This window comes from Martes martes, assembly GCF_963455335.1.
Source record: "Martes martes genome assembly, chromosome: 9".
Lineage (NCBI taxonomy): Eukaryota > Metazoa > Chordata > Mammalia > Carnivora > Mustelidae > Martes > Martes martes.
The window spans coordinates 59905144-59931529 of record NC_137896.1 but is presented as its reverse complement, the minus strand read 5'-3'; the positions used below and the strand labels follow the sequence as shown (position 1 = coordinate 59931529).

Here is a 26386-nt window from a genome sequence, read left to right as displayed (position 1 = left end):
TGTAAATATTCACTCCAAATATTTCATAGGAAATTGGAATTAAATTAGTGACTAAAGGTGAAAACCAAGAAGATCATCTGCTCAGAAGTCACGCTGAAATTATCTTTAACTGCATCCTTTAAGTCCAAACCAGGATCTCCAACACTAGTCTCTTATTAGGAAGGCTCGCTACGCTATGAGTAGTGCCCCTCAACTACTGCTATCTAAAGCTGTCTTGCATAAAATTTGTGCATGCTAGATTCTAGCCCTGCACAACCCCATTAAGTTGTAAACGGATTTTATTTGCTGAACAAATGTTAATGCCATTCTATGTTAATGGATAATGCTACGAAAAGCACCTAAGTATTACAGCACTGGAACCTTTAAGAATGAAATATAGTGTAACTTACAAAACTGTCTGTTACAAACATATGTCAGCCATGAGGGCTCCTAGCTCTTATCGCCCATCTTCATAGAACTCGGTTGTAATTTCTCCCTCGGTTAACTGAATTTTGCAATAATACACAGATTTATTAGGTCCCAGGATTAGAATCCTCTGAGTAAGAGTAAAAAATAATTACACTTTAGAATATAATGTAATATTCAAATGACTTGAAAACAGTCACCTCAGCAAAAATAAGAGAGGGGAGAGGAAAAAGAAGCTTAAAGATGAGGTTGATAACATTGGCCATAAAACCTCTGTGAGTTCAAGTGCACAAATGCATGATCTGGCACTTCCAAACCATAAACACATGGAAATGGGAAACCTCCCTTTCACGGCAAAATGCCTGAGTGGTTTCATTATTGCACCAGGGGGATTTCTTCATTTAATAAGATAGCTTAGTAGAGAAGATAGAGAGGGTGCTGGGGCCAGAGGGTGCTTGTTAAAATCCCAGCTCTACCACTTTCTAGTTGTGTGACCTTGTGCAAGCTGTGTTTCGATTTCTTCGTCTGTAAAATGGGGATGTTAACAGTGCCTGCCTCATGGGGGATCTGTGATGGTTAAAGGAGCTTATACATGCAGGAAACGGAGAATAGTCCCTCATCTGTAATGAGCACTCCATAAATGTTAGCTCTCCATCATTTGGCACTTGTTCTTACCTACAGGATTGACTGCAAATGGAGAGGCCCTGAATGGAAACTATGGCCTCTCCTCACAAAAGGTCTCTTGACTCACTGACTTCCTATTCTGTCTTGTCCAGGTGCTGCTCCCTCGACTGCACAGAAACCTCACTCAGTAAAGTCACTGATGAGTTTTTTGTTGTCCAGTCCATGGAGTGGTTTTCAATCCTCATATCTCTTTCCCCCTCAGAAGTCCTGTGCACTGTTGAGCTTGAAACCCTCTTTTCCTGACTTCTAGGACCTTTGATGGCCACCATTATCCCTCAACTTCCCCAGTTGCGTCCTCTCCCTTTCATTTGCCAGTGGATCTTACTCTCCCTGGCCCTTAAGTGTTGGAATTTTGGTTCTCATTTCTTCTCAGTCTCTTGTCTCTCTCCAGGCAAATTTACCCATTTCTGTGATCTTATTACCAATGTGCTAATTAGTAAAAAACACTGGCCTGCTGCTTAGACCTCTGTTCTGAACCTCAAACCAATGTATGCTCATCTACATTCTCCATGTTTCCTGGACTGTCTCAGAGGTACTTCAAATTCAACATGTCAAAAAATTAATGCAGGATTTCATCCCACCCCTGACAAACTAGCATCACCCTCAATATTTCCAGGCCTTTGAGTGCCCCACTGAGCATCTATCCTCTGGGCCAGCTGCAACAGCCTCTCACTCCTCTCTTCTTCCCCTCCTCCCCTCAATCCATTCTGCTTAGCAGTCAGAGTAGAGTATCTAAGCAGCCAATCTGATCACATCATTCTGGCTCATAGTCCTTCACTGTCACCCTAAGCTTATTTTGGACAGGGCTGAGAAGGCACAGCCATACCTGGCTTGTCCTGCCTGGCTTTTGCCACTTACTCTCTAGCCATCCTGGGCTCACTGTCCTTGCTGGGTCTCTAACTAGCCAAACCCTTCCTGTTTCTCTGGCTGCAGCCTCAATATTCTTCTCCTTAGGTCAGTTTCCTTTTCATCCTCCAACCATTAGTCCAAATGTTGCTTCCTCAGGGAAGTTGTTCTTGACGTAAACTGAGGTCATGTGCCCTATGGTGGGCTCTCATAGAACACTGAGTACTTATCACAGTTAACACTAGACATTTATGAATAAATGTCTAAATAAATGACTACAAAATAAAACTTAGTATCTATTCCTTCTAGCACATGGCTGGTTTCAAGAGGGTCATGTCTGTTGGGCCCACCATTATTTTCCAAGTACCTCCCATATGGAAAGGGCATGCTAACACTTGTTAAGTGAGTATCTCAATTTTCATTATTTTAAGGCAACTTCATGATCTGCTCATTCTCCACAACAAGAGCCATCACTTAAGTGTTATAGCTCTAAGTAACAAGTACCTTGGTGACTGTGACTATATCAGGTTTACATGAGCTGATTACAAGGGGAGAGAAAGTGATAAGGAAGACTGGGCTCCACAAAGACTATCCATGGGAACCCAATGCTAAAAAGACCAGTAAGTCATGTCCATGATTTAGAGCAAATGGAATCTCTTTGTGAGCTATCACTCATTCTCCCTTAGAGGATTCCTTCATTCACTCACTCACTCACTCACTCATTTATTCATTCTACAAAATCATGAATTCTCAGTTCTAGACATTAGGGGCACAGTGTGGGAGGAAGACCAATGTGGCAGATGCACAATAAATGCCACAGAGAAGGAGCCCCATACTTGTGTTTGGAGGAGAGGAAATGCTTAGGACAAGAGAAAAAGACAATCTTGGAAAATGACTGGTGTATGAGAGGCAGGGGACAATCAAGGAAACATTCTGGGCAAAACTGGGAACAATGATGTGATCCTCTAGGAGCTCCCTCAGTACCAACTACTATTACTAACATGTCTGGCTGACAGGTGAGGGCGGAGAAAAGGCCCACCTGGACACCACCATCACCTCTGTTTCCACTAAGCCTATACCATTTCCCATTGGACCACTCCTCATGGGCTCTGGGAAGACCAGAGCTTGGAGAGGGCTCAGCTGCCTTCTGAGGAAATCATCATCTCCATTGCCCTAAACCTTGCATGTGTTTCCAAATCAATTATCTGTTTGGTCCAGGCTTTCCCTTTTGTTCCGTGCCTGATTCAAAGTGGGCCACGGCAGTGACAGCACTGCGGAATATTAGGGCCAGTATCAGGAAGTAGATGTGGGACCAGGGGGCATAAGGCTTTTATCAGCTCTCTTGAGAAAAAAAAAAATAATGCCTTAAACCCTTGACTGCAGCATTTATTTGTATTTAAGATGAATTTTATGTTACCTCAATGATACCATTTTGCTGTGTGAATTGCTCAAGCCCTTATTCAAACTTCGGGCTCTGCTTAGAGTACGGAAAAGAAAGGTCAAGTGATGGATTTCTACCATATCCTCAGAAAAGAGAAGAAAGGATAAGAATGGGTAGGATCTTATAAATTGGGAAACCAAAGAGGGATTTGTTGTGTTCCAGTATTACCACTTTGCTGATATAAACACCATAATCAATAAACCAGTGTTTAAGAAAGCTTAAACACTGAACATTTGGACTCCAAACATGAAAGTATGTCAAAAGAGAAACAGAAAAATTATATTAATACTTTACTCTATTTGTTGTTTAATCTGAAACAAAGCCCAGGTTAGAGATAACACAGATACAAAATACAATATGTATTTTAACATATATTAAATGCCAGAAATGAAGCTACCCATTATGACAGCTGTTTTCTATATAAATCTTTGCCAGTAAAACAAAAATCATTATGAACGCAACAGATCAAATTTCAATTCCTTATTTTGGTCAACTTGAGAGTTAAAAGATTTATTTATGAAATAATGCTTTCCAGGAAGCAAAAAAAAAAAAAAAAAAACCCTGCCTCTGAAAACAATTTGATGATAAATGCAAATTTTTAAACCAAATAATTATATTACTGTCATTCACTAGCAATTCAAGAAGTGTGTAGGATGTCCAAAAGTTAGAAACATATTAAAATAAAGGTTTTTTCTTTATAGGGAATTGCCATCCCATCTGGTCTAATTTGTCTTGGTGTTTTGCCCAGCATAATATCAGTTCTCTGAGAATGTAAATTATTAGGTTACTCCCCTGAAAAAATATGAGTGAAGAAAAAATATGGGTTGAAGATGACATCCTGATTATAAGTTTGAGTACTCAGGAAAACACTAACATGGCAGAAGAGCCTAACCTAAGTAAATTTGAGTGTGAAACTGGTTCACGGAGGGTATCCACCAGAGATTTTGAGGAGGAAAAAGAGAGTCTTACAGGAAGTAACTGGCAACAAAGTAAGACACAAAACAATGTGGAAATAAATTTTCAGACACTGAGCATTACCTCTTTGTCAGAGTGCTCCTGATTCTAATTAAGTTTAGGAGAAGAATAACAAGGCAACCCTTGCCTGACTGGAAAGTATAGACTATTAAAGGATGCTTCTAAACAGGAGGGTGATAAATGGGGGCATCTAATGTGTGCACAACCATATTTTTCATCTCAACTGTGTTCTTCTGTCTCCCAGACGATCACTTTAACACAGTGTCACCTCAGCCTGTACGAAGGCATCAGGTTGATGGGTAGCTCCTAGATTTCAAAAATAAGCAATGTTTTTGTAAAGTGGCATTTAGGCAACTTCCATGATTGCCCTCAGAAAAGGTAAGCGTCAAACAAGAAACAGAAAATAGGCTCCTTTGACAATATAGCCACATGCCTCGTTCTATTTGGAATCTACGTCCAACCAGTTGGTAAGATTTGTTTAAAAAAAAAAAAATGTCCTTACCCGAATTATTTCTTCAACACAGCTGTTTGTGTCTCCAGATCTACTCTCCTGAAAGCAAAGGAAAAAAAAAGAAAATAAGCCTGATAGCATAGATTTATGGTTACAGAGAAAAGAGTACACATTTAAGTGTCTAAACTTGAGTTTGGACTGGGAGTGCCTGACGTGGGACTTAGTGATGAGCTCCTTTCCTTAACAGGGTAGCCTGAGTGGCGGCTGCGACTGCCCCCTTCCCTGCGGCATAGCAGACATGCCAGCCAGGAGCACCGCACACACCTGCAGGTCAGCTCTGGGCCCCCCAGTTGCAACCCTGCTGGGGGGGGGGCAGGCTCCTAGGAGGCCAGCAGCCAACTGGCAGTGGGTGTGAGCTCTGTCCCCTGTGCCCCCAGGCTCCATCAACATGTGGAAATGCTGCCTCCACTGCAAAAGTGGGACCAGTTCACCCACCAAACACATGCAATGGCTTGACCGAGTACAATGGCTGCTAAGGCTTAAGCAAAAGACTGTCCCCACTTTCTAAGTAGAAGTCTGGTAGTTTCACCATCCTCAAAGCCCAGATTTACTGGTTTGATGAGCCGAAAACTGAAAGACCAAAAGGAGAAACATCCTCTCAACAGTCGCACGGCATGCTGGGAGTCACACTCCAGAGCCACTTGTTCTGTGACCCACACTGCCCTGTGCTGTGGAGATGTTAAGGGCTCTGAGGAATGGTGGCTTCGGGTCGCAGTCGACACCAGGGAGCACTTTCAGTTCCAGAGATTCTGTGTGGTTACTGCTGGTTGCATAGCTCGGAGCGCAGGAAGTGGTATGGTGGGGACATGAAAGGGGCGGCTGCTGGTAGAAGTGCCCGTGGTGGTCTCAGGGAGATACTTCCCCTGGCCTTTTAATTCAGTGACGTTGGCCACAACTCAGCATGGCATTCGAGAATGAGGCTGTATTCACCATCTTCTCCAAGCCCATTCTCCCATCATCTTCACAGTGCTCTCCCCACCAGGGAAGCAAATCTGCCCCTTTCCACGTTTTCTTGTTAATTCTAAGTCACCCTGCAGATCACAGGTCACTCATGACTTTCTCAGAGCAGCCGTCCCTAACTAAGCCTCGGCATCATTTACTTCTTCAGAGTACTCACCTCATACAGTACTTAACTCTTTAATGATATCTCCTCCCTCTAGAACATACACTCCACAAATTGAGGGGCTCTGTGTCTTTCAGCTGTACTTCACACAGTCCTGAGCGTGCGCTGTAAATGTTTGCTAGTGCACACTGTGTGAAGACATGAGCTTCTTCCTCTAGTCTTGGGAATGTGAGGACTACCGCAATCAGCTTCAGGACTTCGCAATATTGCAAAGGCTTTATGGAATAAGACACCTTTGCACCCTCCCCACCCCTGTGTGCACCATGCCAACCTGTTACCCTGTTACCCTGTTATCAAAGAATTCTGTCTGAAATATTCTACCCTTCACACTGGGGAAGAGGCCAGGGTGTATAAAGTTATGTGAAGTCTGAAAAGGTCCCACACATGACTGAGAAAATTTGTCCAAGTCCCCTGAGGACCTGAAAGTTTACATGATTCACCCTGCACCACATAACAGCAGTGTCTGGACCAGAACGCAGGGCTCCTGACCCTCAGTCATGCACATTTTCACTTCCAGAAGCTTCCCCCAAGTCCCAAAGCAGTGCTTGAAATATATCTAATCCCTTAGCAAACCTAAACTCGTTTGTCAAAAGTATTTCATTACCAGAGTTTCTACAAGGTTTATATGGTTTAGGAACTTCTTATGTGTGTGGTAAAATACATATAACAGGAAATTTGCCATTTGAACAACTTTAAAGTGTATAATTTACTGGTACTAAATATAGTCACAATGCCACCACTATCTAGTTCTAAAAGTTTTTCATCACCCTGAATGAAGTTCTCATGCCCTCTGAACAGGAACTTCCCATTCTTCTCTCTCCCAAGCTCCTGGTACCCATGAATCTACTTTCTGATTCTATGGATCTTTCTATTCTGGATGTTTTATGTAAATGGAATCATACAGTATGTGGCCTTTTATGTCTGGCTGGCTGGTTTCACTTAGGATAATGGTTTCAAGTTCCTCCATATCATAGCATGTATCATATTTCATTCCTTTTTATGACCAAATAATATTCCACTATGTGGATATACCACATTATAAAAAATCTAATCATCAGTTGACGGACATTTTGATATGTCCACTTTGGCTATTATGATAGTACTTTTACAAACGTCCATATACAAGTTTTTGTTTGAATGCCTGCTTTCAGTTCTTCTGGGTATATAATTAGGAGTTGAAATAGTGGGTCATATGGCAATTCTATGCTTAGCTTTCTTGAGGAATTGCCAAACTGTTTTTCTACCCTGTCCATACTATTTCACATTCCCATCAGCAATGTATGAAGGTTCTAATTTCTCCATATCCTCACAAACACTTGTTATTTTTGGTTTTGCATAGTTTTATTTGTGATAGTAGCCATCCTACTAGTATAAAAATGGTTATCTCATTGTGGTTTTGATATGCATGTTCCTAATAACTATTGATGTTGAGCATTTTTACAAGTGCATGTTGCTCATTGGCATATCTTCTTTGAAAAAATGTCCTTTGCCCACTTTTTTATTGTTTTTTTTTGTCTTCTTTATTGTTTGTTGTAAGAGTTCTTTATATATTCTGAGTCCTAGACCCTTATCAGATAAATGATTTGCACATATTTTCTTGCATTTTGTGGGCTGTATGTTCACTTTCTTGGTAGTTCATGGATGTACAGAATTTTTAATTTTGATGAAGTTCACTTTATTCTTTTTCTTTGTTCCTTTGCTCTTGGTATCATATCTAAGAAACCACTGCTAACTCCAAGGTTCTGAGAGATGTGCTCATGTTCTCTTTTAAGAGTTTTACGGTTTTAGTTTTTATATTTAGGTCTTTAATCCATTCGTTTGAGAATTTTTAGGTGAAGTATATTTCCTTATTATTTGGTATGTTTTAGTTAAAACAGGAACGTTATCTTTCTATAAATTACTGCACACTGGTCCCATCACTAAAGATTAATAACAAAATATTTAAAGCACAGACAGCCACTCTTGCTCATGGTGCCTCAGCACAACATACATGCCTATCCTTAAAATCAAGAAAAAGAGTGTTAAATAGTATGACAGGATTAGGAGACGCAAATGCTTTTACTAATATTTCATTACACCCATCCCTCCTGTTTTCCCAAAAGTTCCAGTTTGGTGACACATGTCATAAGCCTCTCCTCCCAACCCCAATGCCAACCCCAATCCCAGGACTGCTCTAGAAACTTCACCATTTGGCGGGGGGGTGCAGAGGGAGAAGGAGAAAGAGAATCTTAAGCAGGCTCCGTGCCCAGCTTGGAGTCAGACACAGGCTCGATCTCACAACCCTAAGATCATGACCTGAGCCAAAATTGAGAGTCAGATGCTTAAACAATTGAGCCACCCAGGTGTTTCTGGAAACTTCAGTATTCTAATACTCCAATCAAATTGGGTCAGAGAGCTCTTTTTGGAACTTGCCCCAAACCTACTTCCTTTCCAGGGAAGCCTAAGGCAATCATCACAAAGGCTGCATGACAAATTGTCTGCCAGGGTCAGGCCAGGGCTCAATTTTGTTTAGAATCATCTCTTCTGGAGTTCAGTGGTGGGGATGAGTGGTCTCAATTAAAAGTGTGTCTTCAAACTCAAAACCACTTTGCTTACTCTACTTCCAAGTCCCAATTTTTCCTTACCATATTACATACTGGCGGAGCAAATGCCAAGTTCTCATACACTTTCTATTTTCCACCTTAAAACCGTTGAGCAAGAAAAACTTCACTCCGTGTTCACCTGGTAGACTCACCCAGGTACACAACATACTAAAAAGACTCTTTAAAGTAAACTTTGGGTTTGATTCCTTAAAGCTGTATTTCCCTTGAATACCATACTTTAATTTCATTTGAAGAGATTTATGTAAATGACAAGTTGCTCTGATGAATATCTCTTCCTATCATCCTTTAAATTCCCACTATCCTACTCTGAAAAAGGGAATCCACCTAGAGAGACATATAGTATAGTTGCTTATTTAAATACTTCTCTTTTCACTGTAGATGGAGTGTGTAAGATTATTACATTGGGTCATGTCGATGACTGCTCCAACCATGAGTTTTGATGGTCTGGACAGACATCAGGTCATTCCCTACTGGGAGAGACCCTTATAAAGCTGAAAAAGTGTCAGAAGTGGAGCCGGGACAAAGGACTTCTAATAACAGTCTCGGAAAACCCTGGCCTTACATCACAGTATGGAGAGTCCTTGGGCCCTTTCTGGAACGTTTCTTACTCCTGAGCACACCACCTATGGACCTAAGAAGGGTACCATGTTGAATCTGAATCTCCAGGACCCCATTTGGATTGCAGTGGGTGTCTATGAGACGCAGAATTATAGAAAGTTTGAATTGGAAGGGACCTTAGAGCTCATTTTAGGCCAACTCAGTGACTTTAACAGATGGAGAAACTGTGGCCCAAAGAAGTGAAAGACTTTTCCAAAATCATTCTGGCAGCAAGAGGCAGTTAAGACAGAATTTACACTCATTTATTCAAGACCAGTTCAGTGGATTTTCTGCTATGTCATACTGTCTTTCTAAGGTCAACCCTTAGAACTGGCTCAACTTAAGGTCACTGTCACGCTTTAAGTATGGAAATAAAAGAATTTGGAGAGTATCTGGGTAAATTTCCATGCTGCAAATCATCCGACACTTAGTCACCCATGTGTCTTACTAACCTCCAACATCACATACATAGACAAAAGGGAGAAGAGATAGGAGAGGAAGTGGAAAGGGTTAAACCCACCATCCCTCCTATGATATTAACAAATTAGAGACAAGCATTTGTGTCCCCTGAAATTGGAAGACAGAACCCCACCTCTTCTTTTCCAAATACACAAAAGGGGATAGGCAGGTAGGATTGGGGTGGGCAGGGGGTAAGGGCTGGGGGAGACTGGAGGGCCTTTCACTTCTTGAGGTCTTTCTCAAATCTGCTATTAGCTGCAGTTGTGTGTTTTGATTATATTTACATTTTAAAAACTTTCAGTGTTTATGAACAAGATTAAAGCATGCATGTAATTTACATCTCTAAATTTGTGTTTATATTTTTCACAATAAAGTTATTGCTTTTCCTGGAAAGGTACCCACTGAGAAGGAGGACTGCACAATGCAAATTTTAATTACTCTATATTTTTTTGAGGGCTTGTAGCTGTTGTTTCATGCTGAGTTGCTGAGCCATTGCTCCGTATTTACTCCGACTTTGATGAACCCAGCCCATTTCCTATCATTACGTTTTGAAATCTGTCATAACAGTCTCACCTCATTGAACCTCCAACTAAACTTCAATTAAAAGCTAGCAACCCCAGCTGATTCTCTGGCTCTACATCCCCGTCTATCACGTTCCTTCTTCACAGAATTGCTTTCCCCAAATCCTACCACTTAAAAATACACACCACGCACCCTGCCAGGGAAATGTAAGGAGCTAAGCTGTGGGAAAGTCGAGCTGGAGAAATAGCCAGGAGCATCCTATCACTGAGAGCAGAAGTCCCTAATTACCATGCCAAGCACAGAGCACTGGAAGAAGCAAGCAAGGCTTAAGGAGAAAAGCCTCGATCAAATCAGTGGGAAATGGCATTTCACTGCATAGATGAAGCTGTACACGTCCTATTTTCAAAAATAGTTTAACTCTTCATCAGACACACTTAAGGCGGAACTTCCATTCTAAAATAACGCTACTTCACAGTCACAATGCCTTTGTTTGTCTGCAAGCACTCAAAAGGCCCTCAAGCATTTAAACATTGTTTATCACATGCATACTCTTCAACACTTCTACAGAAGTATTTTTAAATAAGTCTTACTAGTCTTGATTTACAAAAAAACTGACTTACGAAGAAATGAGATATGCCATCAGTGCCACCAAAGCAGTGGGTGAGGATCTAAGCTCGAATTCAGGGATGACTGTGATTCTACATGCAGCCCAGCCACTGGCTGTGTTCCAAGCCTTACCTGAGGCTAGTGTCACCTACGGACAGCGAGGAAGCCGGTCAGTTCTCTCTCTCAAATTCAGCCTGTCTTACATCCAACCTAATATCTCCCCTTTTGAGGCTACACTCTGCTCCCAACCACCCAAGCTGAAAACCTGCTTTATCCCTCATCAGTCCCCTCTTATCCCCTGAATCTGCTCAGCAAAACAGGGCACCTTTTTCTCTGCCACTCACATCCACCCTTTCCTCTCTGACTCTACTGTTATGCTATCATCAAGATATTTATACAATGAGAGGAAAAATAAGCAAAAGAGTAATAAGAAAAGAAAGATGCACAAAGATAATATCACAAATATACAAACAAAATGATGACAGGTAGTGGCAATATTAATATCAACTAAAGGACAGTTAATAGCAAAAAAAAAAAGGAATTGGAGAGCAAAATACAGAATGAGGAAAAAATAGTCTAGGCATTAATAGAGCATCAAAATAAGGTATGCTAGGAGAAAGGCAGAGACATATAATTGTCACGTTTGGAATTGTTTAATCTACCTGTATTGTTCCTAATAGAAAAAGGATGTTGCACCCTCCTCCATATAAGGAGAAGCCTAAATTGTTAGACATTATGAACGTAGGCAGGAACCCCAGCTTTTCAAGCATACATGAGACAGTTACCATGGTGGCAGTCATTGCAGCAGTCATATAATGAGCTACAAAGGGGCTCAAAAAAATTCTAAAAAAATAGTTGTTTTATAGCCCAGACTCTTTAACCATAAGTTATCAGTTGTTTTATAGCCCAGACTCTCTAACCATAAGTTATCAGAATGATGGAGCTATAAATTAAACACTATACAGGCATAAAAATCTCCTAGAATTCTTGGAATAAAACAAATATCACACACTTATAAATAACTCTTTATGGCCCCAGAAAAGTAAAATTAAAATACCACAAAAGAAAATTATGGGATACCCCAAAATATTCTTTTTTTTTAAGCATTTCTTTTTTTTTTTAATTTTATCTATTTATTTGAGAGAGAGGGATGACAAGCAGGCAGAAAGACAGGCAGAGAGAGAGGGGGAAGCAGGCTCCCCGCTGAGCAGAGAGCCCGATGCGGGGCTTCATCCCAGGACCCTAAGATCATGACCCGGGCCGAAGGCAGAGGCTTAACCCACTGAGCCACCCAGGTGCCCCCCCCAAAATATTCTTATAGAAAAATTCACACACACAAAAATTTCATTATGGTTTAAAAGAAAGTTTAGGTGCTAGGCACTCAATTACAAATTTAAAATCAGAAGAGATACAAAAAGGAGGAAACAACATATAGAGAAAACCAACGAAATATTTGCAACATGAAAAATCAGTAGAGTTTACAAAGCTAAAATGTAATTTTTTTTTTAAGATTTTATTTATTTGACAGAGAGAAATCAGAGCTAGGCAGAGAGGCAGACAGAGAGAGGGGGAAGCAGGCTCCCGCTGAGCAGAGAGCCCGATATGGGGCTCGATCCCAGGACCCTGAGATCATGACCCGAGCCGAAGGCTGAGGCTTAAACCACTGAGCCACCCAGGTGCCCCTAAAATGTAATTTCTTAAAAACAAAACACACCACCTAAAACAACAGTCACTTAAAAATCTGTTCAGTAAAAAAAAAGCCCAAATAAAGTATATGGAAGGATAAATTATATGAAAGCAATTATAAGAGGATACTAATATTAATATTAAAAAGAACGCAATACTAAGAAATGAAAAATTTTGATGAAATTAACAACTTTCTAAAAAACAAAACAATGCACTTAAGAAATAAAGAAGAGAGCGTACCCATAACCGTGAGAGTACAGATTATATTAAATTTAAAATTATCTTCAAATATGGCTTCAAGTCAGATAGTTTTAGAGTGAAGCATTTCAAACTTTCAAGGGAACCTAATTCCATATATTTTGTCTTCCAGAATAGACAGTAATGGAAAGCTATGAGTGATTTTATTAAATTAGTATAAAAACCTAAGCATAAGAGAATAATCAATACCCCCTTATGAAGATAAATGTAAAATCCTCAACAGATTATTAAATATAACTCAATAAAATATCATAATAATTAGTGGGATTCATTCTAGGGAATGCAAAATGGTTTAATATTCAATATTAGGGAACTTTTAGAGTACTGCATCACTAAGGAAAATATGTAAAACTGGGATCATCTCACCTTAAAGATGTTTGGTCATATACCTAGAAAAATCCAAGATTCTACTGAGTCTTATTAAAAAGGGAGATTAAAACATGCTGGATGTAAACTAAAACATCAAAGCTCCAGAGCTCTCCTGTGTAGCAGCAATAAAGAATTTAAAAATATGAAAAAAATCCCACTCACAATATCCAGAAAAATTAGTGAGTAAGAGCCTTCACAAGAAATGTTCAAGACCTGTAAGAAAAATCTTCAGAATTCTATTGAAAACTACAACAACAAAATACCTGAATTTTGTTCAGGGACTAATTTTGTTCAGGGACTAAGCTAGATTTCTCCACTCCAATATATATATTACAAAGCCAAATAAATAATATCAAGAGAAATAAACCACAAACTGCATTAACTTAAAAAAAACTAAGATGGCAGTCACATAACAGAAAATCAGCCACATTAAGTAAGTGTACAATTCAGGGGCATTTAGTACAAATGTTTAGGGCACAATTTTATAGATGACAATCACCTCTACCTAATTCCAAAACATCTCTATCAATTCAAAGTAAAATTCTGTACCTACTAAGCAGTTTCTCCCCATTCCCTTTCACATTAGCTTTTTATTTTTTTATTTTTAAATTTTATTTATTTATTTGTCAGAGAGAAAGAGAGAGAGCACTGGCAGACGGAGGCAGAGGGAGAAGCAGGCTCCCTGCCAAGCAAGGGGCCCGATGTGGGACTCGATCCCAGGATGATGGGATCATGACCTGAGCCGAAGGCAGCTGCTTAACCAACTGAGCCACCCAGGCGTCCCTCACATTAGCTTTTTAAATATGATTTTATTGTATTAAAAAATATTTTACTGAACTGAAAAGAACAGAATGAGAAAACCATTGATAAGTATCATTTACTTACATGAGTAGATTTTACAGTGGAAATAGTATCTCTCATTTATATGTTTCTGACCATTTCCTAGCAGAGTACCTGGCACAGTGTCATAGGTGCCTGTTGATGTTTGTTGAAAGAATAAGTAAATAAGAGGCCAATATATTTTTAAAAAGAAACTTTTAAAAAAAATTACAGTCTCATGAGGCGCCTAGGTGGCTCAGTGGGTTAAAGCCTCTGCCTTTGGCTCAGGTCATGATCTCAGGGTCCTGGGATTGAGCCCCACATCAGGCTTTCTGCTCAGCAGGGAGCCTTCTTCCCCCTCTCTCTCTGCCTGTCTCTCTGCCTACTTGTGAGCTCTCTGTCAAATAAATAAATAAAATCTTTAAAAAAAATACAGTCTTGCACTTTATATGTAATATGGCTGGTCATCTACATTACAAAGGGATATCTTTGCTTTACCTCCCCCATCCCTCCCAGATAAATCACCAGAGTTACCTTAAAGACAAATTCTTAGAACAACAACATATATTTGCTTCATTAAAATTAAGCTTACATACATTACTGCAAAAGCCCTTAGCAAGTTATGTGATTTCCCTAATTTCCATACTGTTATCTGTAAATTAGAGAACAAGTATCAGCTTGCTATCAACAGACAATATTATTAAAAAGTTAATAATTGATTTTCTATCAGATTCTTAGAGGACAAGGTCTTTCAATTATGTTATCATTTATATAATGAAAATTAGTGACCTCAATCAGAGCTTGTTGTTAAAAGTGCATTTGGTTTCCGGAAAGGTAAGTGGTCTACCAGTGCACTGACCTTGTCAAAAATCTACTGATGGCATAAAGCCATTAGAACCAGAGACAGTGGTTCCACATCCTGATCACTGATTGATATTGAGTGCTTTTCCACGGGGTCATGTCTCAATAAAGTGCCTGAGTCATGTATATCAGAGCCGTCTTCCACTGTCCTGTCAAAGCTGGGCAAAGAAACCACATAACAGTAATAGTGAACATGTGCCTTCCACCTGTAATCTGACATTGACAAGAACACTTCAAGACCTCTGTGTTCTTTCATCTCCAACTGTGCAGTCATTACTCTGAGCGAGAGGAAGACCATACAGGCTCAGGTGAGTGACAATGCTGATGTTATTAAACCCTCACATGATAAGCAGACTTCAGTGAGACTTCGGAAACATACCACTTCCTTTTTAACATCTTCCTGAATTTCATCCGGTACCATATCTATGTAATCTAATAACAAATCATGTGTTTTTTTGTAGGTAGTAGAGGGCTTACTGATAAGTGCCTCCCTTTAACATCTCCTCCTTTTCCCCCCTTAATTGATGGAGGGAAATGTAGAGGAAAAAACACATTTGAGTATCATTTATAGTTGGGAGCATGGCTTTCTTTTCCAATCAAGAAATTCTGAACACAAAAGCTTGCAAGATGGAGAGAGTAATCTGATGTGGCTGAAGAAATTAGCCACTTAAAGATACTTAGGGCTGCTCTACCCTGTATCCTACAGTAAGAGAGATGATCAACACTCTTTCAGCCATAAATTGAAATAACTGTTGTAAATGGCAGAAGTGGCATGATGTATTTAACAATATTCTGTTTGGCACTTTCTATTAATTTTACTTATGTACTTGGATAAAAGAAATAAAGGACAGATTCACAAGTAACTTTCAGTATGTCATGTTTCTCCATAAATCTTTCTCCATTATTGTCTCACCTTCTCACAAAGGTCTCAGATCTGGCTGACCCTCAGAACAGAGTTCATCCTGTTTGCGTCTGACATCAACTCTTTCTATGTATGCTCAGTGAGAAGACAGGCTATAAATAAAAGCTAAATGAAGAAATCCAGCTGAAAATGAGGCTGACCTGAGAGGAGGGAGCAGGCAGCCCTGAAAACCCTGAATGAGAAACTGGTATGTATTTCTATTAGCTGGTGAGGATTTTTTTAATACTCAACGTTTTATAATTTTTTGAAAAAATCCACCTACAATGTCATTCTTAAAGATTTTCTTCTTCTTTTTTGACTTGTGCACATTTACAACATTTTTATTCTGAACTCTTCTGATGTAGCTTTAACTGTTAGTCTTGGAAAATATTTACAGGCTATTGGGAAGAGGCGTGTCATAATGGCAATGGATTTTATCTTTCCGCTTCCACTCCTAGAAAATACTTAGTTCCTTCAAAACCTGTATGTATGCCCCAGTAGTAAGACAGAGTGAGTTTGTTCGCCGTGGAACTTGGTGTCCCTGGGGCTGAACCTAGGACATTAATCCATACATCTGCCCTTTCTGCTATCAAGGCAGAACTCAGAAGGTCCCTGAAGTGTCTGCTGACACCTGAATTTCCGTGTAAAAGTCACCAGATAAAGCATACTCTGGTGGTCCTCGCTGGGGAATTCAGGAAGAGAAGAGACATGTCAGCTCCTGTGACCCTACCATAAAGATAGCAGAGATGTTTTCTATCCCAATTCCAAAGCTTCTGTGGAAAGCCCAGTGAGAAGACAATCTCTCTGTATCTTCACACCCTCACTGGTATGACAAAACCCCTTGGAGTTGTTATTCAGAGGGAGAAAAACAAAAGTTAAAAAAAAATTCAATAAGAAATAAATACCACATTCTAAATGTGCTGTGATCATTATGGCAAGATTCTGTTTGGACAGAATGCAGACATTCCCTCTTCAATGTTAGCTAACACCGTGCATGAGATCTTCGGATACTGGGAAACATTGGGAAGAAGACTCTGTGCCTAAGTCACTTTTCATTTCACAACCTTTCGCTTCTTTGACTTTTCTTAGTAGACTGTTAAGAGTATGGAATTGATACACAAGGCAAATTTCTGCATCAACAATGTCTCTCTATTCAATAGAGAAAATTTTTCACTGTGTGTATGTGTGTGTGTATGTGTATAAAATAAAAGGCTCGAAATCTAATTAAAATATATCCAAGATTATGTTGGAACAACTTAACCAAAAATGATCATTTTGTCATATATAGCAACAAGAGCAGTCAAATTAAGTCAATGTATGAATGAAAATTAGTCATGGTTACTTTCTATTTAATACTGTGGCTTAAAGGCCTATAGAAAAAAACAAAGAGAAAAACATCATTCAGTTAAACCTTCCTTTCTAATATAATACCAATAAAGAATGTGCCATGTTTGATTATGGACTTGATCTCTAGCACTAGGAAAGTAGATGATATTTAGAAACCACTTTCTTTAGGCTATAGGAAAGGGACACCTAGAAACTTAACAGTTGTAAAGGACTAAAAGATACAGACTGTTTAATGTAACATGCAACCAGAGAGGGCCTTGAAAAACCTGTAAGGTAGTGTAAAGAGTAAGAACAGGTGGTGACAGATGGTGACTACAGCTTACTGTGGTGAGCACACAGTAATGTATAGAACTGTTGAATCAATATGTTATACACCTGAAACTAATATAACTGTTTGTCAATTATACTTCAATTATTAAAAAAAAAAAAAGGATGGTCACTGCTTAGGGAGATGGTGTTGTGTGAAACACCACAACATCAACAGATGACAGAAAAAAAAATAATTCAACTTCTATCTTTCTTCTGCTTTCACATCAAGAATGATCTTCAAAGTGATAAGGCGTAGAACCAACTAGGAGGGAATTTAAGTGTGGGTTAGGAGGCAAGACTAAGAGAATGCTTTTAGCCACTTTACATTTATCCCCCCTGAAGTTACTTAACTTCTCTAGACCACACTAATCTCATTGGTAAACAGGGAAGATACTAGTACCTCCTAAATATGAGGACTAAATGAGGTAAAGACTAAATGAGCCAATACCTTTATGCATTTGGGCTGGAGTTTGTTCTCTACGCCACTTTATCTCCTACTCCGAGCTCTGTTGGAGGTTTCTCATGGGCTTGCCTATGGCAAAATCTAGGCTCAGAAGTGGGAAATATAAACCACAGTACAAAATTTCATTATGGTTTAAAAGAAAGTTTAGGTGCTAGGCACTCAATTACAAATTTAAAATCAGAAGAGATACAAAAAGGAGGAAACAACATATACAGGTCAATGAGCAGGGTTCCTTCCACATTAGAACTGAACAGTATATCTGAATAATTATTTTATGTTAGAATTACAGAGAGAGTACTTCCATACTTAGAAAAGAAAGCAATGATTACCAGGAGCCGACATGAGTTGGCAAAGACCAGATGATTCTATCTCTACAATTTCCTCCCATCTTAAATATATCAGGATTTCTGCATGGCATCCGTCAAGGTCTTACTAAAGCTCCCAGTGGGCAAGATGGAAACATATGAATTGGTTATTAGTTTAGTTAGATGGACCGGTAGTTAACTGAATGGCCATACCTAAGCAATAAATACTGTTCAATAAATATTTGTTGAGTGCTTGCTAGATCCTAGGGATTCATAACTTAATGCAGCAGAAAACATTCCTGCCCTCACCGAGTTTAGATTCTAATGAAGGGGACAGTAAAATAATAAACAAATAAATTATATAGTATACTAGAAGATGCAGTGTTATGCAGGAAAACCAGAACAGGGTAAAAGGACTGGAAATGTGGGATGGGGCATTAGGTTTATAATCTGTTCATCTGGTGTGCATGTTATCTCTGCTGATCTAGAGAGGTTTTAAGACTGGGCTAGGTTTGCTCCTTCCCCCATCTCCTTTCCTACCTATAAACCTGTAGTATTTTTTCCTTCCACTATGAGAATCTCATTATTCTTAGTATTGTGTGTTTCTTTTTTCCTTTCATTGCTGAGTGAAAGCTCCATAAGTCTAGAAAAGGACAAGACTGTTGAAGGGTCTGAACATTTGAGGGCTAGCTGAAGAAAATAGAAATAATCTGTCATGGAGAGAAGAATTAAATGGGTCCCACCAGACATCCTACACATCTAAAGGGCACTGTTATAGAAAAGAGGTTAAGCTTATTCTGGGTCATTCCAGACATGGGAGTATGGGCCAATGGGGGTAAAGTACAGGGGTCACTTTAGGTTCTTGAAAGTTTTTTTTTCCACAAGCAGGACCATCTAAAGAGAATGGGTATGATTCCTCAATTGATTACATGTTCAACCAGAAGTTAAATGACTCTGAATGGAAGTTAGCTGTTACCTCACACCTCTCAGTGTGAGATTCTTTCCAACTTTAAGACTGTAATTATGGTCATTTCTAACCAATTTTTGGTTAATAAAATGTTGAATGGTGGATTTCTATACCTACTGGTTTAGCATAGTACTTTAAGTCTGTATGAGTTAGTTATTTATGAAGAAATCCTCTTAAGAGAATAAAAAGAATATTCCATAAGTACAATCCACAAATACAGAATCAGGGTTATTACAGTATTTAATAAATTAAATGGATTAATTGGGTAGAGATTGGAGAAATTTTAATTAACAATTAATCAATAAAAGAATTCAGCATGAAAATCTATTACAGCTCTGTTTACATTCTTTAACTTTAAGCACTTCAGTTCTGTGTGCTTATAATTAGCAAGCTATAAAAGATGCCATCCATTGGAACATAATGAGAAGAACGGTTTTTAATGATAATTAGTATTCATTTTCACAGACGGGAAGGCTACATGGCCACAGGGTGCAGCAAACAAAGGGTTAAACTCACTGAGGAAACTACTACACTTAAAGCAGTACTCATTATACACTTAACCCTGTAAGGCAGAGTCCTGCCTGAGGGCTCATCATAAGCTTAGCTTCATGTTAAGACAGGTGAGATTGTCCAAGATGAGGCAGTGAGTAACAGGGAGCCCACGAAACACCACACTTCCGCAGGACTTAACTAATACTACCGTATTGGTAAGGGCTGAGCTGCAGCTGCTGACTTTCATGTTCTCTCCCTGCTTCCTCAACTCTTACCTGCATAAATGTTTTATGAAAACCATTTGGTGTATTGTGAAGGCCAGAAAAAAAGTATTAAAAAAAATTTTTTTTCATTCCTGCATTTGGGCTGGAGTTTGTTCTCTACGCCACTTTATCTCCTACTCCGAGCTCTGTTGGAGGTTTCTCATGGGCTTGCCTGTGGCAAAATCTAGGCTCAGAAGTGGGAAATATAAACCACAGTACAAAGACCCTCACTTTTAAAATCCTTTTGTAATTCTGGCTTTAGAAAAATCAAAGTTTTCATTCAGTGGAGATGAAGCTCTTGTCCCTTTTCACAGAAACTCTAATATCTATAAAGACCTACTTGATGAAGCCTAAAATGCTTTCTAGACACATGGTTGTACCAATGAAAGTGGTTCTTCACCTCCCACTGTACCTCTGAGCTGACAGAATTTGTTACTCGACTGACAAATAACCTGTCAACACTTTGCAATAATTAGAGCAAATGATCCTTTTCTTGATATAGCATCATGCGACCTTCCATATTAAAATGTTCTCTATTTGTTCTACGTGCAAAGCTAAGACTGAACACATCTCAGACTACTTCCTAGCCTGAAGTCACAGAGATATTTAAGGCAGGTCATGGGCTGAGAACAGCAATAGTCAAGGGTAAACCCGATGAATGTGAACCAGGAAGCCAGGAGTCAGACATAGTATGGCCTGTTGCATTAACCACCCTCTGAGCCAAAGAAGCACCCCAGTCATCCTCACTGAAAAGAAAAAATCAAAGAATCTTAATAGAGATATTGGTGCATTTATTTTTCATCCTTACATGCATTTAAAAGGAAAGGTCTACAGTCAGCTCTGATCAATACAGCTCCTCCTGCTTCCTGTGTCTTTTCAATCTGTTAAGCAAGAAAATGCCTTTATGTTGGCACTAATCCCACTGTGCCCCCAAAGTAAAAAATAAAAATAAAAAACCCTCACAAACCTCCTACAGGACTACCTGTTTTTATGCACGTAGTCATTTTTTATTAAAAAAAAAAAAAAAGCAACCATAAAAAACAAGGAAGTAAAGACTATCAAGAGAACACTCCTGGAAAAGCCTTCTTAAAACTATAGCTAAGTAAAATGAAAGTAAAAAGATTAGGGAAAGCAATTATGTTCATAGGATTCATATTCTGCTTGTGAAAGAATTTTGGCATCTAGAGAATTACTTATTAATGGGCACCAACGCTGAGCCAGCACTGGACACCAATGCTGGGTGCCCACTAGGGACGAGGTGGTAGGTGGTAAACAAATCAGACCGAGATCTAGCTCTCATGGAGCTTACATTCTATGGAAGAGGTGGACAACAAATAAAGGAAATAAACAGGACAGCTTCAGACAGTGGCAAGCAATTGCTGGAACAGTAAACAGGTGGCATGAAAGGGCTGGCTGGTATAATCTTCCAGATTCCTTTCAGCGCGAACATCACCTCGTTTTTACTTGTATCACAACGGTATGATGAGGACTTGTAGTCATTTGGAAGAAAGGGGAGGTTTAAGATGAGAGAGTATACTAATAATGGTAGGTATAAAACCCCAAAATACAACAACATAAAATTGCAAAGAAGAAGCAATATGCGATCTCACTTTCTACTACATCCCCAAGACTCTGGGAAGAACCTATTTACAGTTTCATCGCAGCCATTCTGAAAAGGTAGAGAAAGAATCACAGGTTTTTGATAAGAAATTTTGCAAATAACATGGCAGTATAGCAAAATGCAAATGTAGATGCTGCTGAGCCATCTGTTCAGTATTACGGCAACGTTGGGAAAAGGCTCTGAAAGAAATGATGTTTGAAATCATTAAAAAAATAACATGTCAAGTTTAAAATACTCAAGAATCTTAAAACCAGCATCAACACATTCAGCAACCATATGGCCTTACAGCAGGTTAAAAAAAAAAAAAAAAAATCACCCTGCTTGCATTTTCTACTTCAACCCAATGGTTTCCAAAACATGTTTCTTTTTCCTATTTGAGTATTTTTTTTTTTTCAGTTAAATTCCTTGGTGTTTACAGCGTCTTGAATTATACCTAAAACCGTATTATTCATTTCACCCTTTCTGACGCAGGAGATAATATAGTGAGGAAGACTGAGTCAACTCTTCCAGGAAAAGGGACATGTAGGTGACTATATATAACTTGTGGAACACATCTTGTTTTAGGTTTATTGATTTATCCCTACTGATCTCACACCCTCAGTACTGATAAGCTAACTTCATTGAGTATCGCAGTTTTCTGAGCACAGTGCTAAGTGGTTTACATTCACCATATCATTCAATTAGCACAATTTTACAAAGTGGATCCTGTTATTATCCACATTTTGTAGAAGAGGAACTTCTTGCAGGTCATACAACCAGGATGTGGAAGGGCCATAGTCCAAATCCAACTTTGCAGGCCAAGTTTGAGTTCTCAAATGCTATTATGTGCAATACTTTATTGTTCAGATGGGAACAAATGAGTTGACTTTTCAAGGTTAAGAAATGAACAATATATGTTTGGGATAGAAGTAGCTCTCTTGCCTCATCAAGAAGAGATTCTTGGAGGAGTTCCTGAAACTCTAAAGAACAGAGGTAGTAGTCTAAAGGCAAACTCTTCTAGAAGCACACGACATAATGACAGCCAGAGCTGGGAAAACCGTGAGCAAATGGAGGACACTGAGTGGGTCTGAGTGAGTTAATACTGCAAGCATGGTTTTTGAGAAAGCAGTTTTTGAGAAAGAGAGTTTTCCTACAAATACTGGGCTAGTGCTTCTCAGATCTCAGTACCTCTCAGATTAAGAACAACAAAACTTAGCCTGCCCCACAATATGTCAGAGATCTAAAATTTCAGTTTAACTTTTAAAATGACATTTATAAAGCTATCGTTTACATTGACAGCAACAGAGAATATGCCCTAATGCTTAACCCAAAGCACCCACCACCGGAGAAATGAGTTGATTCAGTCACAGAAGCAGAGTTTATGTTAGAGTACATTTTCTAGCATTTGTCCAAGGATAGGCCAATTGCACGTGATACAGTGGCTGACTAACATTGAGGATCTGCATCTGGCAAGTCAAATAAAGAGCTGGTGATAAATATTTCAATCTGTAAGATAGAAAAGCAACCTGAAGCCCATTGGTTGTATTGTAGTTCATTAACTCATCTCATAAACCCATTCCTTGGGTGTTTGGTCAAATTACCAAATGTACAAAGACTTAAAGAATTACAAATTTATAATGGAAATCCCTGGGGTTTCAAATGAATTAGAGACTAACTCCATTCAACTCAGCAGCTTCATACAGTGTCTTATGGATACAGCAGGGCTCTGATACATGATTATTGGATTACCAGGATTAACTCATATGTAAAAATCAGTGTTACCTCAAATGGTCAGGGTCTGGTGGATACATTTTAAATGCTAAAGTTCCTTTTGTATCTGAAACATAGAAGACTTTTTAAAGTAATGAAGCATATTTAAACAACTTAATGCATAGTTTAGGAAGAATCCGAAGAAGTCAAGCAATAGGAATATTTGCCAAACACTTAAGTTTTCTAAATTTAATGATATAAATTATAAACATAACCCTAACAAATGCAAAAACTGCAGTAGGAATAGATTTGCCTGTATTCAGTGATTTCTAATAATCTGCAAATCTACTGCTCTTTAGTTGTGTCTACAATCAGCCATCAAAGGGGTTCCTGATGCACATGGCCACGGGCATTAGTGCCAGTGGAGAAAGTTCCGTGGTCTTCTAAAACTTTTTCATATTCATCTGTCTATTTCTTTTGATGAATGATTTTTATGTCTTGACTGATTAGCAATCTTATTTGTCTTTAGCAACCCTTTAAGTCCCATGCAGCCAGAGTAATAAACAGAATAAGAAGAATAAATATAAAAACAAGTTAGGCAAGACAAATCGGCATGTTATATAGCTGTGGAATTATAAACTTGTTGCAGAAAAATCCACACAACCAAATCCACACAAACACATAAACATTGGTTATAGCTCACAACCTTCAATCACGTTTGCCTTTGTCCCCTATATTCAGGACACCTGGCAAATCTTTGGCCTGGAGGGGCATTTTATTTTTGCAGAAGCTGAAGCTATATAACCAGAATATAGTTGCCTGTAGATAGAGCTTGGCCCCTTTCTTCTCTACTAGCCAGGGAGTCCCTACAATAAGAATGATAAGGTTTGGGATGCCAGAATTGGAAATATACTTCTTTTCTTGTCTAATTGCTCTGGCTAGCATTTTTAGTACCATGTTGAATAGCATGGCAAGGGTAGATATCCTTTTCCTATTCTTAATCTTGAAAAACTTTTAGCTTTTGCGTATAGTGTTAGCTGTGTGGTTGTCATATATGGCCTTCATTATGTTGAGATACATTTCTTCTATACCTAACCTGTTTAGAGTCTTTATCATGACAGAATGTTGAATTTTGTCAAATGCTTTTTCTGCATCTCCTGGGCTTATTTTAAGATCTTTACCCTTCCTTGTGTTAATGTGGCATATCACATTTATTGATGTGTATATGTTGAACTATCCTTGTATCCCACGGATAAAATCCCACTTGATCATGGTGTATGATCCTCTTAATGTTCTGTTGATTTTCTTTCCTTGTAGTGTCCTTGTAATCTGGCTTTGGTATCAGGGCAACAATGGCTTTGTAAAATGAATTTGAACTCTACCCTCCTCTTCATTTTTTTCAGAAGAGTTTGAGAAGGATTGGTATTAATTCTTATTTAAATATTATAAAATTTACCATTGATGCCATTTTGTTTATTGGATCTCCTTACTTGTTATTAGTCTGTTTAGACTTTCGATTTCCTCATGATTCAGTCTTGGTAGGTTGTACATTTTTAGGCATTTTACAATATTAACAAAAATTTTTAAATGATAGTTAAGAAATAGACTGGCATATAAATGGTCAATTTATATATTAAGAAAGTAATTTGTTAAAAGGTAATTCAGTGAGGAAAAGAGTCTATGCAAAAATGGTGCTAGAATAACTGCACATCCATATATAAACAGATAAACCTTGAGTCTTGCCACATACCTCGTAAATTATCTCAAAATGGTTCTTAGGCCTAAATATAAGTACTAAGAAACAAAATGTCTAGAACATAAGTGAAAATCTAAATGACCTTGGATGGAGCAAATGTTTCTTAACTAAGACACAAAAATCAAAAACTTCAAGAGAAAAAAATAATTTCATTTTGTTAAAATTAAAAGCTTTCTTTCTTCAAAAGACATTGTGAAAAATGAAGAGATAAAGGGTACCCTTTATAAGGGGTTTCTTTTGGGGGTGATGAAAATGTTCAAAAATTGACTATGATGATAGTTGCATAACTCTGAATATACTAAAAATTATACACATTTAATGAGTGAATTGTATGGTATATAAGTTGTATCTCAACAAAGCTATAAAGAAAGAAAAAAAAGGAAGGAAGGAAGGGAGGGAGGGAGGGAGGGAGGGAGAGAGAGGAAAAAAAGAGAATCCATAGTCTGGGAGAAAATATTTGTAAAACATTTATCAGATAGAAAACTTATAGCCAAAATAAAGAACTCTTACAATTCGATAATGAGAAGACAACTCAATAAAACATGGGCAAAAACATAATGATGGAGCTAAGTCAAAGGGACACAGGAGCCAACTGGAAGAGTTCCTAATGGCCAGAGCTGGAACAACGAAATAAAGTAGTGTTGGACTATAACTCAAAGTATGAGATAAATATCCATGATTCCATACTGGTTATAAAAAACATGACTGAAGGGGCACCGGGGTGGCTCAGTTGCTAAGTGTCTGCCTTCGGCTCAGGTCATGATCCCAGGGTCCTGGGATCGAGCCCCGCATTGGGCTCCCAGCTCAGCGGGGAGCCTGTTTCTCCCTCTCTGACTCCCCCTGTTTGTGTTCCCTATCTCACTATGTCTTTCTCTTTCTCTATCAAATAAACAAATAAAATCTTAAAAAAAAACATTAAAAAATGACTGAAAAAAAAACGCTTCATGGGGAAGAACAGATAAATCTTCTGTGTATAAGAATTAAAATAAGTTATGTAGCTAATATGCCCTCCAGGAGGTGGAGCATAACCTTGCACTTCTTAAGTGTGGGCTATACATAGGGACTCCTCTCCCAAAAGTATAGCATGGACGAGGGCGAGGAAAGGTAACTTTACAAGGGGGAAATCTGGCAAACACCACTAACTGGTGAAATGATCAAGGTTAATGTCAACACTGGTAAGTCATGATGACAGTCTGTACCCTATATATCATGTGATGAAACTGCACTTAACTTCTGGGGTCTTGTTCCCCTAAACCCCTAACCTCAATTTAATCATGAGAAAAAGATCAGACAAACCTAAATTCCTCAATTTCCTACAACTACTGGGCTAGTACTTCTCAGAACTGTCAAGGTTATCAAAAATAAGGCAAGTCTGGGGCACCTGGGTGGCTCAGTGGGTTAAGCCTCTGCCTTCAGCTCAGGTCATCATCTCAGGGTCCTGGGATCGAGCCCAGCATTAGGCTCTCTGCACAGTGGAGAGCCTACTTCCCCCCGCTCTCTGCCTGCTT

The 26386-nt window shown here is 38.9% G+C and overlaps 1 protein-coding gene across 1 annotated transcript in view; it reads right to left on the bottom strand.

The window, feature by feature from the left end:
* AFF3 (ALF transcription elongation factor 3) overlaps positions 1 to 26386 on the bottom strand; it is a 534056-nt gene that overhangs the window by 275079 nt on the left and 232591 nt on the right. Inside the window, exon 6 of the mRNA XM_080814081.1 lies at positions 4854 to 4901. Within this exon, the coding sequence (XP_080670207.1) occupies positions 4854 to 4901 (48 nt within the window). The remainder of the gene's footprint in view (positions 1 to 4853; positions 4902 to 26386) is intronic.